The sequence below is a fragment of the Sander lucioperca genome, chromosome 5, assembly GCF_008315115.2.
Source record: "Sander lucioperca isolate FBNREF2018 chromosome 5, SLUC_FBN_1.2, whole genome shotgun sequence".
Classification (NCBI taxonomy): Eukaryota; Metazoa; Chordata; class Actinopteri; order Perciformes; family Percidae; genus Sander; species Sander lucioperca.
In genome coordinates this window covers 43,323,819-43,341,263 of record NC_050177.1, presented here as the reverse complement: position 1 = coordinate 43,341,263, position 17,445 = coordinate 43,323,819, and the positions used below count along the sequence as shown (strand labels likewise).

General features: G+C 38.5%; 1 protein-coding gene across 2 annotated transcripts; it reads left to right on the top strand.

Annotated features, from left to right (window-relative positions):
* The first annotated feature begins 1,482 nt into the window (after positions 1-1,482).
* Positions 1,483-17,311, top strand: LOC116038945 (coatomer subunit beta'). 2 transcript variants are annotated; one of them, XM_036001079.1, is made up of 22 exons: positions 1,483-1,608; positions 2,304-2,441; positions 2,612-2,698; positions 3,944-4,070; positions 4,202-4,350; positions 4,775-4,921; positions 6,523-6,622; positions 6,727-6,869; positions 7,482-7,687; positions 8,825-8,935; positions 9,358-9,446; positions 9,555-9,661; positions 10,174-10,317; positions 11,000-11,130; positions 11,955-12,162; positions 12,479-12,589; positions 12,924-13,138; positions 13,276-13,368; positions 13,585-13,765; positions 14,030-14,101; positions 14,625-15,672; positions 16,446-17,311. In XM_036001079.1, exons 1-22 carry the CDS (start codon positions 1,606-1,608, stop codon positions 16,529-16,531), a joined length of 3,696 nt encoding a protein of 1,231 aa, XP_035856972.1. In that variant the 5' UTR covers positions 1,483-1,605; the 3' UTR covers positions 16,532-17,311. The 2 variants fall into 2 exon arrangements, with proteins under 2 accessions (XP_035856972.1, XP_031139529.1); XM_031283669.2 differs by having other exon boundaries at positions 14,625-15,677; positions 16,448-17,311.
* Positions 17,312-17,445: the final 134 nt, after the last annotated feature.

Below are 17,445 nucleotides of genomic sequence, written 5' to 3'. Positions count from 1 at the left end.
TGACCTGTCAGAGGTATTACATATCACAGCTTCACCTCAGCAATAACAGATAACTTTATATATATATATATATATATATATATTTTTTTTTTATGTGTGTGTGAATGTTACTATGAATTTAAGTTTTGTTAACCATTAATTTAACAAGTTAAATTAATTTGTTGTAGGCCTACTTTGTTATACTGTTGTCTTGTCATTCGTGTAGATCTGATTGTTACTGCTTGTTTGTAAATGTTTGTTTGTTATTTACCTGAAGTCGTTCCTGGTTATCTAATGAAATAGTTTCAGACATTTATAAATAATAAATAAATAAAAGATAAATCCTTTTGTAAACCTAACACGTGTCAGTGTCTCTTTATTCTTGTTTTCATAGTAGAATGAAGCACACAGAGAAGCAGTCACCATCAGCTAGTCTGTATTACAGCTTTTTCTTTCTTCCCCACAATTGATTTTGCTTCTTCAGAGTATAAATTCATCTCATATGTAGCTATGCATCATGCTTAGGTGGTTAAAACATGTTATTTTTGCTACATGACCATTTACATCTGTGTATTTTTGGGTCAGATATCAAATCAAGAAATGAAAACATCATACTCTTCAAAGATTATACTTGTTACTGCAAATCACAGTAACAAGTATAATTGCAGTCAGAAACGTGTTAAGGGAACATGCTAAAGGTTAGTTGAAGGTAAAAAAATGCAACCTTAACAGAACTTTTAGAGAACGTTCCCTGGAGGTTATTTCAAGGTTCTACAAAACTAACCTTTACAGAACCTTTAGGGAACGTTCCTAGAAGGTTAGCTGAAGGTAAAAAAAAAAATAATAACCTTAAGAGAACCTTTAGGGAACGTTCCCTAAAGGTTCTTTACAAGTTCAACAAAAAAACAACTTTAAGAGAACGTTCCAGGAAGGTTAGCTGAAGGTTCCAAAATATTTTACCTTTAGGGAACGTTCTGGGAAGGTTCCCTAAAGGTATTACCTTCAGAGAACCTTTAGGGAACGTTCCCTAAAGGGTATGTGTTTGCTGGGATGTTCATGTCCATTTGCTGTTTATATAACTAAACAAACTAACTATTACTTCACTGTTCTTCTTGTAACTCTGTACATTAATAAGAGCTAGTGAAAGCTGGAGTCAAATTTCTTGTTTGCATTCTTGGCTAATAAAGCTGGTTCTGATTTTGATTATTACAATGCTGACAATTAATTCCCTGCTAATAATAATAATAATAATAATAATAATAATAATAGCCAATTGTTATTATTATAATTAAAATTAAAAATTTAACATTTACATTTAATTTTGCTGATTAATGGTGAACTACAAGATTATATTTGGACTATTAGATTAAAAGTTTAGGTTTTGCTAAATCTTGCCGTCCTTTCATATAGGATAGTAATATAGTTTTTTGTAATTTGTTAAATGTTTCAGCTTCGAGGTTTATTGTGAAAATAAATACCGGAAGTTGCTCTGTTTTTATTCTTGTACGCTTGGTTACAAACTTTCTCCACCACCGAGTTCCCCGAGTCGAAGTCTGCCCGTCGAGGGCAACAGGGAAGCCGGTCAATTTACTGGACAGCACTGCAGAGACTCGCTGACGTGGAAACATGGTAGGCGGAAAAAAGACACAAAATGCTTTACCATAACTTTGTTTATTTATTGGTTTCTGTTCATGTGCCCCATGTGCGTACTATCACTATCCATAAACCACATTACATGTGGAAACTCCATTCAAAACACAGTATACGTACACGCAGCAACAACATAAGCGAAAAAAACTGCACATATGTTATGATCAACAAAGACCAGCACAGAAAAACATTTTTAATTTTACGTTGTATGAAAAAGTTTTATATTTTTTTATGGCAGATTTTTAACATGCAGTAATCCCATTACAAGAAAACAAATAAAAAAGCCTACTAATGCTCATTGACATGATTAGACTTGAAAGGACCAGTCATTCTGGAGCAGGCGTCATGCATGTAATTGTGCAATGGGAAGTATCAACAGACACACCCCCTCCATTACTCTAAAACTTCAAACAGAATTAAAAAAAAATGTTTCCTCCTTACAATATGTATGTCAAGTCTGAATTAAAAGGGCCTACAATGCAAAACATGCCATACATATACTATAAAATTCAAAATACAGGCTGCTTATTGACTGTTTTTACAATCTTCTGGCAAAGAACTTCCACCATTGTTGAGATGAGCTGATTAGTTACCTGATTAGATTGATGCTGATTAATATATATATTTTTTGTTTAATCATCATTCTTTCTGTTTTTTCTTATTTTATATCATAGCCTCTGCGGTTGGACATCAAGCGGAAGCTGACTGCTCGGTCTGACCGAGTGAAGAGTGTGGATCTGCACCCCACTGAGCCCTGGATGGTGGCTAGCCTCTACAGCGGCACTGTGGTGGTCTGGAACCATGAGACACAGGTCCTTTACAAATGAATCACTCAATCACTTCTTTGATCAGTCACCCATTCGCTCATTGAGCTATTCCTTCACATACACAATCACTTCATATTTCTTCATCCAAGCTTTTGATTATCCGATGGAAATGAAGTCTGTATAATATTAATCTGGTCTGACTCCTGTGTGTGTAGATGATGGTGAAAACCTTTGAACTGTGTGACCTGCCTGTCCGAGTAGCCAAGTTTGTGGCCAGGAAACACTGGGTCATTGCTGGTGCAGTAAGTATTGTGACTCAATTGTAGCATTAATGTATGTATTCAAATTACATTTCATGTCAGTTACCTTCTTTTCAGCAGTGGTGGAAGAAGTATTCAGATTCTTTAATTAAATAAAAGTACTAACACCACACTGTAAAAATACTGTTTATTAAAAGTCCTGTACTGAAAATGTTACTTAAGTAAAAGTATGTGCAGTAAGTATCATCAGTAAAATGTTCTAAAAAAAAAAAAAGTATTAAAAGTAGTAGTTGTCCATGCAGAAAAATCCTCACATTTTAGAAACTGGAAACAATCCAAACTGTCTAATCGGCGAATCATTTCAGCTGGACTTGTAGGCCGTTATATTGTTTGGTAGTTTAATTTTAAGAAAACATCAGATTTTATAAACTACATGTGTTTTGTGTGCAAAAATCTTAACTTGTAAAGTAACTAGTAACTAAAGCTATCAGATGAATGTAGTGGAGTAAAAAGTACGAAAATTCTCTCTGAAATGTAGTGGAGTAGAAGTAGAAAGTGGCATGAAAAGAAAAGACTCAAGTAAAGTACAAGTACCTCAAATTTGTACTTAGTACTTGAGTAAATGTACTTAGTTACATTCCACTGCTGCTTTTCAGTATGTTAATTGACAAGAAATTAAAGTTTAAATGAACTGGTAATGAGCATAATAATCTCTTTTCAGTAACTCAAGTCAGTTCAATTTATCTGTATTTTTCCTCCTAGAATAAAGAGTCATTTTGAATGCGTAAAATATTTTTAAATGTTTGAATGTACAAAGATAGTTGCATTTCTTTGTTGTTTACACTGAAATCGGTAGAAAGCTATTGAGCCTTCAATCAAACCCAAGACAAGTTACTGTAATCGAAATATGGACATAAGGTTTCTGCTCTAGCTCTTTTTTAACGTACGTGTCATTGTTATGTTACTCATTATTAATTATACTCTATGTGGATTCTTTGCCGTTGCGAACGTCATGCACGTCGTTTTGTACGACTAACAATACATGTGTGACAGTTTTAAGGTCAAACCTGAGCGTGTTGTTTTCTAACAGTGGGTCAATATAACCCATTGTCTTGGGCTGGATTGGTGACCCAATGGTTTTCTACCCATGGGTTGCACTACAGTGCATTAAGCAGCACTGTTCTGTTGCCACTCCTCTTTGGAGGCAGAGACGTTAGCCAGGTAAATCAGTGTTTTGTGTTTTGTTTAGGGCCAAATGCACTTGTCATTTTCTCTGTCTGTCCCCAGGATGATATGCAGATCCGAGTGTTTAATTACAACACTCTGGAGCGAGTTCACATGTTTGAGGCTCACTCTGACTACATCCGCTGTATCGTTGTCCACCCTACACAGCCCTACATCCTCACCAGCAGTGGTAGGAAAGATGTACTTATGAAAAGAATGCTTTTTTTTAAAACCTAATTTAATAACGAGGAGTTCTAAAACTTCCAGCATTCCTAACTGTAGTGTGTGTGTGTGTGTGTGTGTGTGTGTGTGTGTTTTCAGATGACATGTTGATCAAGCTGTGGGACTGGGACAGAAAATGGTCGTGTGGTCAAGTGTTTGAGGGACACACTCACTACGTCATGCAGATTGTCATTAACCCCAAAGACAACAACCAGTTTGCCAGCGCCTCTCTGGACAGAACTGTTAAGGTACACACACACACACACACACACATGCACACATGCAAATGCTTGTAAGAACATACAATAGAAATTTGCTTGAGGGCACAAACAGACGAAGGTGGTGGGTGTTCTTCCAGTTTAAATGAAGGTAAAAGAGACAGAAAGGAGAAACAGGCGGGGACATTTCCTTCACAGCCAGATGTAACAGGGTTCATGGGAAATATTGTCTCAATTTCTTAAGTAACACTACCACTAACAACACCACTTCTATGAGATAGAGGCTTTCAATCATCTCCATCGAGGCCTCATTTGCTTACACTATTTAGAAAATAACATTGATATACTGATACTACAGTGCTCTACAAAGCATCCTTTAATCATTCTATTACTCATGAAATGCATCAACTTTTCCTTGGTTGCTCACTGCATGGTTCTACTCTGCCTGCTGTAGGTGTGGCAGCTGGGCTCCAAGACTCCCAACTTCACTCTGGAGGGCCATGAGAAGGGGGTGAACTGCATTGATTACTACAGCGGAGGAGACAAGCCCTACCTCATTTCAGGGGCCGATGACCGCCTGGTCAAGATCTGGGATTATCAGGTACCAAATGAACTGTACAAGAATTAATTCAAGCCTAAAGTTAATCCTTATAATGGGCTTTTTTCCTCATCTCCCAGGCTTGCTCCAAGTAACTCTGATTTATTTGTTTCGTATGTGAACTGCCAACTCAATCTTTGTGCATCATCAATATGTATTTATATTACTAAACAAGTATTCCACAGTGCCTTGTGTAAAGGACAATAGAAAACAAAATTGATCTAATCATTCAGACCACACATTGAGCAAATCCACTTTTCTTCTTCCAGACTGAAAAACCGTCCAGTTTTAACATCAAGTGGTAAAATACCAGATCTCAACTGGGCACGTAAAGCTCTTTACCTTTTAGGTCATTATATACAACATCATTTTCAGAACCATATTCTTATGTTATCATCCTAAATGTACACTCTGATCTAACAGACAAATGTTGATCTTTACATTGTAATGCCTCACCAAAGTTGTAGAACAATGTCGTTTGACCGAGAGTCAGAAATGTGTTTATCCCAAACAAATATCTTTCTTGTCAGCCCGCTCTCTTCCATAACTGAGCTGCTACATATCTTCCAGCGAGTCTCCCATGATTCTCATTGCATATAAATGTAAGGACAGCAGAAATAGTAGGTGTAGTTGTGTCTGTAGTGAAAGCAGTAACAGGACTGTATTTCTACGATGCAACGTTTCAATTTTCAAAAATAAAACAAATTTAGCAAGGCTTCATCATGTAGTATTCTGAAAACTCAAAATTGTTATGATTTTGTCAATCATGCATTAAATATCTTGCATACACTCCTGTGTAGCAGATTGTAGTGCATATTATTCCTAACGCGAATATTCAATGTTACATATTAACACGCACACCTGAGCAGTTTTGATATAAAAAGCATAGTACAGTATTGTCGGTAGGGTTGCACGATATTGACAAAATGTGATATTGCGATATCGATTATGAATATTGTGATATCTACATTAATTTCAATATTTTTAAACATATGTAAAATTACAAAAGTTACGGGAAACTCATCAAAATAGATTCATAACAAATTAAACAGTCAGTCATATTGGACTGGTACAACATGAATAAATAAATAAGGACCATGTCTACAGAACAGGACATGTTTTACTGGTTGTACAATATAAAATATATATATATATATATATATATATATATATATATATATATATATATATATAAATAAAAAGAACAGGACACAACTTTTCTTTCTCTTCTCTGATTCGTTCCGTTTTGTTGTCTCTATCTATTTCTTCACTTGCACTGTCACTCTGTCGAAATTTGCACACACGTCACATGGTTCGCTCCATAGGGATTGTCACGTAGTGGACCCAAGTGTGCAAGTGGCACAGTAACTGGCCAATGAAACCTGATCATTATAGCGTTTCAAACTAGCTCTAAATCAAACACAACTAAGCCACACAGCCAACGGACGGGACGCAGCGCTCCACAAAATAAAAAAAAAAATTGCATACTTATTACGACACTTTCGATATATTGCGATAACGATATTGAGTCGATATATCTTGCACCCCTAATTGTCGGTGACATTATATGACAAGTGCATGTGCTGTGTGTCTTTATCTACCAGAACAAAACCTGTGTTCAGACCCTGGAGGGCCACGCCCAGAATGTGACCTGTGTCTGTTTCCATCCTGAGCTGCCAATCATCCTCACAGGCTCTGAGGATGGTAGGTTGTGTATTTCAATGAAACAGTTTAAAGCTGCATAACACACCTGCCCAAAATCACCACAGCATCTTGGTTCAATTTGACCTCTATGTTGTTTTCCGTAGGCACTGTTCGAGTTTGGCACTCCAACACCTACCGACTGGAAAACACACTCAACTATAGCATGGAGAGGGTGTGGTGTATATGTGGCCAGCCTGGCTCCAACAGTGTGGCTTTGGGCTATGATGAAGGCAGCATCATCATCAAGGTATACTGTGTTGTTGTTGTTTAATATATAGCACTATCTCCCAGAAAGTTTTACATTTTCATATATTTCATCTTAAGCACTATAATACTTTACTGTTTTCCCTAATTCCTCACGTAGATGACTTAAATAACAAATGGCCAATTCTAACAAATACAAAGGTCATGGTTTTGGTAAACATGTAGGAGCAGACTGATATGAGCCACTCATCTCAGAAAACATATATAACATATATTTTCTTTTATTATTCTGCTGCTTTCAACCTCTGAACAAGGCCCAATCAATAGGCTCTTGGAAGCCCTTATTTTGTCGATAGGGCCTTGAGGACAGCAGCTGGAAACCACTGACTGATGAAATAATGTCAATAATCTCCTGTTAACAGAACATGTAACGTTCAATTTTAAACTGGAAACACCACGTCAGGTTATTAAAACCCACGATTCCCATGAAATAGAGGACGCAGCCTGTCTTGCGTCATGTAATACGCCCTCATTTGGAATATATTATTTAGCAGATTGCATCGTGTAAGCCGAAGGAATATCTCTTGACCTGCCCTTCCTTTACACCACCAAACCTGCCCCTCATCCTCCTGTTTCCTCTCCTTCTCTGTCTCAGCTGGGTCGGGAGGAGCCAGCCATGTCCATGGACTCCAGTGGGAAGATCATATGGGCTCACCACTCTGAAGTGCAGCAGGCCAACCTGAAGTCCATGGGGGAGACCATGGGTGAGATCAGAGATGGAGAGCGGCTGTCGCTGGGTGTTAAAGACATGGGCAGCTGTGAGATCTTCCCCCAGACCATCCAACACAGCCCTAACGGGAGGTGAGTCAGTGGGCTGTGGGTGGAAGCAGCGGTGATAAAAGGTTATGTGTGTATGTATATATATATATATATATATATATATATACACACACATAACCTTATAACATAACATAACATTATATATATATATATATATATATATATATGTGTGTGTGTATGTATGTATATATATATATATATATATATATGTATATATGTATATATATATGTATATGTGTGTGTATGTGTGTATATATATATATATATATATATGTATATATGTATGTGTGTGTGTGTGTGTGTGTGTGTGTGTGTGTGTATATTATATATATATATATATAGATAGATAGATAGATAGATAGATAGATAGATAGATAGATAGATAGATAGATAGATAGATAGATAGATTTCCTTTCCTTTTCCATTTACCAAAATGTGCACTTTGTCCCCTGACACAGATTGTTGGTCTGTGTTGATTTACTTCTGAGACTGTACAAGTCACTATAACCCTGTTCATATTCATATACACCCACACTTACCAGAAAAATTGGAAAGGATAACGAGCTCCTGATAACGTGTACTTTGGCGTTCCATATCTGTATACCACGATATCTGTGGGAGTGCTGGCAAGGGTTTTTTTTTTTTTAAAGGAAGGTGAAGATGATCAACCTGTCCATTATTATATGGAGTGAATTTGGGACAGAAATTTTAAGAAGTTGCTAAATAATGGTATGATCTCTTCTGGCGAAGTTACATTCATCTTCTACACATTAAATATCCATATCCATCATGTGTGAAGGCCTTTTATTTGACAAGCATTCTAGAGCAAATTATGGACATCTCTTATACAGTTGTTATGTATGTTGCTGTACAAAATGCATATCATAGGGTTGATTTTTTTTAAATGTATCTCCTGGTTTGAGCTATTGAGATATAGTTTTTATATGATTTGGAGTAACAACACAATTACGTTTCTGGACTGTACTGTACTGTATGCTTGTGTCTAACCACAGTGTAACTACCCAGGACACAGGTGAGTACAGGTTTTAAAAGAAAGTGGTGCCTACCTGATACTTTTGGAGTGAGAGTTGTGTGTATCAGCCTTAGTCTGGGTTTCAAAATGTTATATCCAGATATGTATGTTTTGTGTATTTACAGATTTGTAGTGGTGTGCGGAGATGGGGAGTATATCATCTACACTGCCATGGCCCTGAGGAACAAGAGCTTTGGCTCAGCTCAAGAGTTTGTCTGGGCCCATGATTCTTCACAGTAAGTACTTAAAGGAATAGTTCGACATTTGGGTAAATACAGTTATTTGCTTTCTTGCCGAGAGTTAGATGAGAAGATTGATACTAGTCTCATGTCTGTATGCCAAATATGAAGGCAGAGGGAGCAGGTGATTAGCTTTGCATAAAGATGTTTTTTTATTTTTATATTGGACAGAGACGGGGTAGCTGTTTACCCCTGCTTCCAGTCTTTATAGTATGCTAAGCTAGGCGAACGTCTCTTGGCTTTAGCTTCATATTAGGCGTGTGGACATGAGGGTGGCATTGATTTAATTATGTTTCCCAAAATGTCGAACTATTCCTTCAACTAGTTATAACTGTGAAATATATGTAATAAAAGTAATTAACTTCCCTCTTTGATGTGGTCAGGCACATTATAATTAAGTGTGTACATTATTTTCATAGGTATGCCATAAGGGAAGGCAGCAGTATGGTCAGAATATTTAAGAACTTCAAAGAGAAGAAGGCTTTTAAACCTGACTTTGGGACTGAAGGTGAGTTTTATTTCCTATTTTGTCATTTGACACCACAAGTTTTTGTGTGTGTAGGTGCAGTATGTATATGTGTGTGTATAGTCTAATGCTTGGTATCCTGTCCCACAGGTATCTTTGGTGGCTTCTTACTGGGCGTGAGGTCAAACAGTGGCTTGGCTTTCTACGACTGGGAGAGTGGTGAACTGATCCGCCGTATCGAGATCCAACCTAAACATGTGGGTCATATACTGTTATGGCTCTTACTAGGGATAGACCGATTATCAACCCTGGCCGATTATCAGGCCGTTATTTGGCAGTTTGCAGATTATCTGTATCAGCGTTTTATTTGCCTGTTAACCGATAAAGTTAATTAATTAAAAAGTGTGCTACTTTGACTGCGCTACAGCTCTGTGTCTGTCCCTCTGCTTCGCTTTCACTCACCACTGAGTCTGACTTAATGTCCCGCCCACAACACTGACTATCTTTTACTGTGTATTATGTTGAAAGTTTATAAATGATTCAATTATTGCTTAAAGCTTTTAAACAAAGTTTTTGCTGTAGTTTGTAACATTCCAAAATCTTAATTTTGACTTAAAGATTTTAATTTTCACTCTAAATGCATATTGGTTATCGGTTTCATTGGCTACTAATAATCAGTATCGGTATCTTAAAAAAAACAGTGTAGGTCGATCCCGAGCTCTTACACCTGCAGCCCTCTGTCTATAATATCTTGTCTTACTGTCTTTAGATCTTCTGGTCCGACTCTGGGGAGCTTGTGTGTATCGGTACAGATGAGTCTTTCTTTGTGCTGCGCTACCTACCAGAGAAAGTGGCAGCGGCCCAGGAGTCCAAGGAAGAGATAACAGAGGATGGGATAGAAGGCGCCTTTGAGGTCAGTGACCCGTAGTAGTGTATTTCCTGAACAAATGTGCAGAGATGTCATTTGCAGAACATAATCTCCAGAAACACATGATGAAAATACAAAAAAAAAATGTATTACCTACTACATGTCAATTAAAAAGAATCCAGCCTTTGGTGTCTTATTTTTGTTGTTAAAGCTTTAGTGCGTAACTTTTTGATATTAATGAACGTCAATTACATTCAAGCCATTGCCAAATGAGTTGCTACAAAGCAAATCAAGACTATCAGCTCCACACAACTCTCTCTGTATTTCTCAGTATGTCCAGAAGATTGTGTCGTCCGGCGACTTTCGCGCACAGAAACTCAAGTGAAGATAATTACCTCTTCTGAAGAGTCTATCATGTTTTTTTAATCCTCCATGTCCTCCTTGGCTACTAGCAACGGCGTAGAGGAGGGGTGGGTGTGGTGCGCTATCACTGAAGGCTTGTATCATGTGGACGCGCCGACAGTTTTGTTGTCATTACTCATCGCCTCATGGGGGCGACAAAAACTACGCACCATAGCTTTAAATTGATCCTACATCCACTTTATAGTAACATTGTACAGTCTGCTGAGGAATTATGTCTATTTTGTTGTTGTTGAAGTTTTAAGAATTGTTAAACAATTATTTCCAATGATTATTTGTGTCTTTCTTGTTTCTTCCTGCTGACCAGGTGCTGGGGGAGGTGCCAGAGATAGTGAAGACAGGGGTTTGGGTGGGAGACTGCTTCATCTACACCAGCTCTCTCAACAGACTAAACTACTATGTTGGAGGAGAGATCATCACCATTGCTCACCTCGACAGGTACAATGCATGTTTACATGTAAATTTACAAAGATGTACCCATCTTGGGTGTATTCATCTCGGCACTTGATTTAACTTAACATTTATTTCTTTACTGTGCTGTTTCTAATGTTTTTAGTTTTTTTAGCTTCTGGTTCAGTGTGCCAGGTGTACCTTGTTTTTATTTGTGGTGTAGAATTTGTCTGTATTTGTAGCTGTTGTCAATATGTTTGTCGACCCAGTTATGATTTGATGCCTGCTGCAGATCCAATGTTCTTCGGGATGATAAAGTTAAAGTTGTTTAGCTGTTGCACTTAGGGATTGACCGATACTGTTTTTTCAAGGCAGATATAAATACCGATTATTAGAAGTTAATGAAACAGAAAACCAATATTTGGAACCCATATGCATTTACAGTGAAAATTAAAATGCTTAAGTCAAAAAGAATGTTCCAAACTCCCATACAAAACTTTGTTTAAATGGGTTATGCAATTATTTAATAAATTAGAAACATAGTAAAAGATAGTCAGTCAGATAGTAGACACTTTTTAATTAATTAACTTTATCGGTTAACAGGCATATAAAACACCGATACAGATAATCTGCAAACTGCCATCTACCCCTACCGTCTACCCCTAGTTGCACTCTGCCATCATCCTCGTTACAGCCATGCCCCTGGCATGCTGGGAAAATCTGCTGTATGGCTTTTAATCTCTCACTTGATGACACTTGATGTCTCATGCCGTCCACCTTTCTCTTGCTGTCCATTTCTATCCAGTAAATTAGAGATACCATGAACAAAATCTCAAAGAAGTGCCTTTAAAACAGATCTTTCTCATGTGTAGGACCATGTATCTGCTGGGCTACATCCCCAAGGACGATCGTCTCTACCTCGGAGACAAGGAGCTGAATGTCATCAGCTACTCCCTGCTGCTGTCAGTGCTGGAGTACCAGACAGCTGTCATGAGGAGGGACTTCAGCACGGCCGACAAGGTTCTACCCACAATCCCCAAGGAGCAGAGGGCCAGGGTAGCCCACTTTTTGGAGAAACAGGTACATTTGACTTGCAATCTCTGTGCATCTCGGTGCTTTTCTTTTTGCTTGAACTGCCTATAAATTCAGGATTTGGCTATGGAGCTCATACTTTACAGAACAGCAGGCAGCCAGATGGAATAGAACCTCTGGGCAGAATTCTTCTGTTTTTCTTATATTTATCAAGGGAATGGTTTTGCTTCTCGTGAAGTCTCTTTGAAACACTTTTTCAAATTCACATAGTTTCACATATCTTATCTTCCACTGTTGGACAGAGCAGAATATATGGAATAAAATATGTATTTAACTGTTTATTGTGTTTTCTTGCATTGTGTAGGGCTTTAGACAGCAGGCCCTGGCTGTGACCACTGACCCAGAACACAAGTTTGAACTGGCCCTGCAGCTGGGAGAGCTCAAGATAGCCTACCAACTGGCCTCAGAGGCAGAGGTCAGAGCACAAATACACACAAAACAAGACGAAAGCTGTCCCACATCCATACTACATAATAACTCTCTGTAAATTGTAGAGTGTGATCTAGACCTACTCTGTAAACTATCCTGAGATAACTTGAATTGAAATTGAATTGCAATATGCAGGATCATGTATATAGAATCATTTAAAAGTCATTTTTACTATATAAGTCTTACAGGGTGAGTCACAACCCTGGCCCGGCCTCCCATACTTAGTGACTGCTTCACAGTGTATTGTTGAGGTCCATGCTTTTCCTCCTGTGATAATCCTCTCTTCTGTCTCTTCGGCACCTTGGCATGGGGGACTCCAGTCAGAGCAGAAATGGAAGCAGCTGGCAGAGCTCGCTACTACAAAGTGCCAGTTTAGCTTGGCTCAGGAGTGTCTGCACCAAGCTCAGGATTATGGGGGATTATTGCTGTTGGCCACCGCCTCGGGCAACGTCAACATGGTGGGAAAATTGGCCGATGGGGCAGAGAAGGATGGGAAGACCAATGTGGCCTTTCTCACCTACTTCCTGCAGGGAAGGTGAGTGGAAGAAGAGGAGGGGGGAGGGGAAAGGGATCTATGTTCAAATCCAGATTTTAATCAACTTTTTTTTTTTTTCTATCATTTTAGTTTGTTATAATAATTTTGGCACATGACCACTTTCTGTATTTGCCCAGATTGGACAAATGTCTGGACCTTCTCATCGAAACAGATCGGTTGCCAGAGGCAGCATTTCTGGCAAGAACATATCTGCCCAGCCATGTGTCAAGGTAAAGCTGTTTCTATTGAATACACAACATATGTGCCTGAATGTTGTACTCCAGTGTACTGGCTGCGTCTGTGAGCATACATCAATCTGTTCCATATCAAAATCTCTTGAAAGGTTATGCAATTCCTGAAAGTTTTTGATAATGGGAATATCTATATCTGTGTGTATATTTACATTGTGCATCATTGGTGAGCCGTATATGCTTCCCTCCCTCCAGGGTGGTGAAGCTGTGGAAGGAGAGTCTGTCCAAGGTTAACCAGAAGGCAGCAGATGCTCTGGCTGACCCCTCCCAGTATAGCAACCTGTTCCCCGGCCTCCAGCAAGCCCTGCTGGCTGAGGAGTACCTGAAGGAGACTCATGTCAGGGTCAGGCCTGCTGCAGAATACCCACTCATCATGGTCAGTGGAAGTCAGAGCAACTCAACTTGAAAACTTTATTAGACGGAGGAGTGATTTTATCCTAAATGATGTACATAACTTTTTAACAGGTTCATTGTTGCACAAGTTGTAAAATGTTCTAGTTTTTTAGTCAGTTGTTGAATTTGGATTTGTTCTCTCAAATGCTGTTTTGCTAATTTATTATTATTGAATCATCAGAATCAACTGTCCATGCTTCGAGCATCTTGTTTGAGACTACATTTTGTCTGATTCTCTATTCTTCAGCCAAATGAGGACCGCGATGTCCTGAAGGAATCTGCAGCTTTTGTGCCCAAAGGAGAGATCACTAAGCCAGAGGTGAGGAACCTGCACCTCTACATCATTTGAGCTTTTACTGAACCTCTGACCAAAATTTTAAATATATGCTGCTACTGAATGAATATCTCAATGCCAAACAGCTTTTGGAAAAGAATGTTCTGCCTTCGATAGTGGCTGGTCTCTTAAAGGATAGGTTCACATCTTTTCAAGTGTGTCTTATATAGTGGAATAATACTGAAAGGCCCCTATCTACATTGAAACAATTATTGGTCACGGTACAAAAGATAAAAACAAATAAGTGTGGCAGAGCTTTGTTTTTTCTTCTTTCCTCTCTCAATAATAAAATCATGACCCCTCCGATTCATCTTGTGACACTATGGAGGGGACCAACCCGTAGGTTGGAAACCACTGGACTAAACTACATAACGCTATATTAAGTAGTTAAAACTAGCTCCACTTCCGGCAGCTACAACAGCAAAATGCTGCTTACACATTGATGCATCAGTATTTAAAATGTAATATATAAGTATAACAATTGTATTTCTGCTTGATCTATATACAGGAAGTGTTGAAGAGCATAAATGAAATCGTCACGGTAGCAGCAGTGATGGAGGCTGCACCTGCAGAAACCGCAGTAGTGGAGGAACCCATTCCACTAAAACAGGATATAATTAATCCTGTTTCAGCAACAGAAGAAGAATCCATCCCAACAGCAGCATCCTCTCTGCCTGTCACAGTAACAGAAGAGCATGTTGGAGCAAAGCAAGCAAAATCTGTGTCTTTTGAGGCGGACACCATCGCTAAATCAGAGGAGGCTTCAGTCTCTGTAGAGGAAGACATTTTGGAGTCCACCACAGAGATTGGCCCCGAAGAGCCAGAGATGGTTCAATCCAGTCCCGTGGAAGATGTCAGCTCATCAGCTGAGACAGATGTTCAGGACGTTTCTCCAGCAACTGATGCTGTGCCTGCTGCCTGTGTATCTGAAACATATCTAATCAAGACGAAATCCAAAACCGTCATGGCGACAGAAAAAACATCAAGTGAGACAGTGGCGACAAAAAACATAGCAACAGAGGATGTCCAAGTCAGCACTGTTCTGATAGGTGATACAGATGTAAGAGAATCTATAGCAAATGAAGAAATGCCTGTGTATGAAAAACTGGAAGAAGGTATTGTCTCCTCAGCACCAACCATCACAGATACAGCAGCAGAAGGGACTCTTGTTACTGAGGAACTTGTTGCAGAAACAGCAGCACTACCCGTCACAGTAGAGGAGCTCATCTCCTTTGAAACCACAGCCAGTCCAGTGCTGGATCTGCCTGTTCGAGTCCAAACTTTTCCAGATTTGGCCCTTGATCCACTGCTAGACCCACTCGAAGATACAATGCCAGCATTGAAGCCAGTCCCAGCACAAGAACCAGAACAAGAGGAACGCACCAAAGCACTCCCAGTAAAGCCAGAGGACAACGCGGAGCCTGCTGTGCCTCTGCAGGCTGAGCCAGAGGTTTTATCCCCACCGGCAGCTCCCGTAGAGGGGAAGGTAGCGGAGGAGGAGGCAGATCCTGAGGGAGCTGAGGAACTTGCAGAGGACCTCGAGGCAGAGATGAATGATGAGGTACATATCAGTTTTTAATCAAATAATATAAATAATATAAATGTACTAATATTGGCTAGAGCCCGACCGATAAAGGGTTTTTAAGGCCGATACTGATACAAATATTTGATGATTTAAAAATCCGATATTCCGATATATCTGCCGATATATATTTTTTTAAAAATTCAGTAATGCAGAAAAAAATGATTTCCTTAACATTAGTTATTTGAGTCCTCACTAAAATAATATGATAATGCAGTTTAAAAATAATAGTTTGTTTTATTGTCTCAACAGAACAGAGGAACATCAAAATATATTAAAACTGTGATAAATAAAATGTATAAAAATACAAACTTAAGATATGAAACTTAGTCCTTTGAACAAAAAGACAATAACAACAACAAAAAAAATCAAAGTGTGTTGCCAACAGGGATGTTGTAGAGTACCCTCTGGTGGACAAACTATGCAACGCCAACACTCATAACATGGTTGAAGGGTGTTTCGTCCGTTTTTTTTTGTTTTTTTTTAATATTCAATTATCAGTTGTCATTATAAATGATTCTGATGAATGAATATTTAAAAAAATATATATATATTTTTTATCGGCCATTATAAATGCAGATGCCGATAGTTTGGAAAATGCCTAATATCGGCCGATAATGTCGGCCCGCCGATATATTGGTCGGGCTCTAATATTGGCATGCTTATTAAATAAAATCCATCCAGTTGTAGCCATGAACTTCGTGTGTCCTTTAATGCAATGCCTACACTCATTTATTTTCTACCTGTAGATCCTGGATGATCTGGATCTGGACAATTTTGACCTAGAAGATATCGACACCACAGATATCAACCTGGATGAGGATTTTGAGTGAATAGGGAGAGGAATCTTTTGGGAGACAAACCTTTCTGTTTTACCAGTGACCAAAGAACACAAAAATACCCTTCAGGTTACATAAAAAGCATTTGCTTTCTTGGTTGTAAACTGACATGATATAATAAGAAGAACCTAGTCTGCCTTTTGTAAATGTGTGGTACTGTATGACTCCAAGAAGGTAAATTAGGCCACAATGAGCCTTGATTAACCATTCTGACATATCCAGGCTGTAAGTAAACTGATATATGAGACCAAGCCAATGCGGCCTTCTGTACTAAAGGGGAAATAGGGATAAGAAGTAGAAAGGTGTTTGTTTGGAAATATGGGATATATTACAGCCAGTTAAAATATCCAGTTCAGACGGTTGTTGGTAAAGTTTTTTATACTACACATTTGCTATTTCAACAATACTGCAACCATCACGACAGCTTGTGTTAGTTATTTCACATCACTAATTTAAATATCAGTTTACAATAAAAAAAATCCATATTTTTTTCATCTCTCAGTGATGTATACTTTACCAGCTGACTGTATATGCACCAGCATGTAATGAAGAATTACTCGGTACCTGTTCTTCTTCCTCATACAGTACACTACAACACTACTGTTGATCAGGGTCTTAGCCAAGCCATTTAGGAATTCTTCCAGTTTGAGTATTGCTTTTAGTCTTAAAGTGAAATGTAACTATTAATTTCCTCTAACATTCCTGTTAGCTAATCAGAGCAGTATTTTTGAATTTCGATCTGGGACAAGGCTGCCTGTGTCATGATTTTATTTTTCAAGTAATGCATTAAAAAATGTTGAACAAGCCTACGATTTGGAGAAATCCCCATTTAGTAATATTCAGTCTTTATTACCTCTTTGTTGTAGATTTCCTAAGTTGGTTGGATGTTTACTTCTCTAAGCTTGTAT

Excerpts from the sequence above, each read along its gene's own strand:
- LOC116038945 (XM_031283669.2), top strand. Across the intron at positions 4,922-6,522 it reads TCAAGATCTGGGATTATCAG|AACAAAACCTGTGTTCAGAC; the intron begins GTACCAAATGAA and ends TTTATCTACCAG. Across the intron at positions 7,688-8,824 it reads CAACACAGCCCTAACGGGAG|ATTTGTAGTGGTGTGCGGAG; the intron begins GTGAGTCAGTGG and ends GTGTATTTACAG.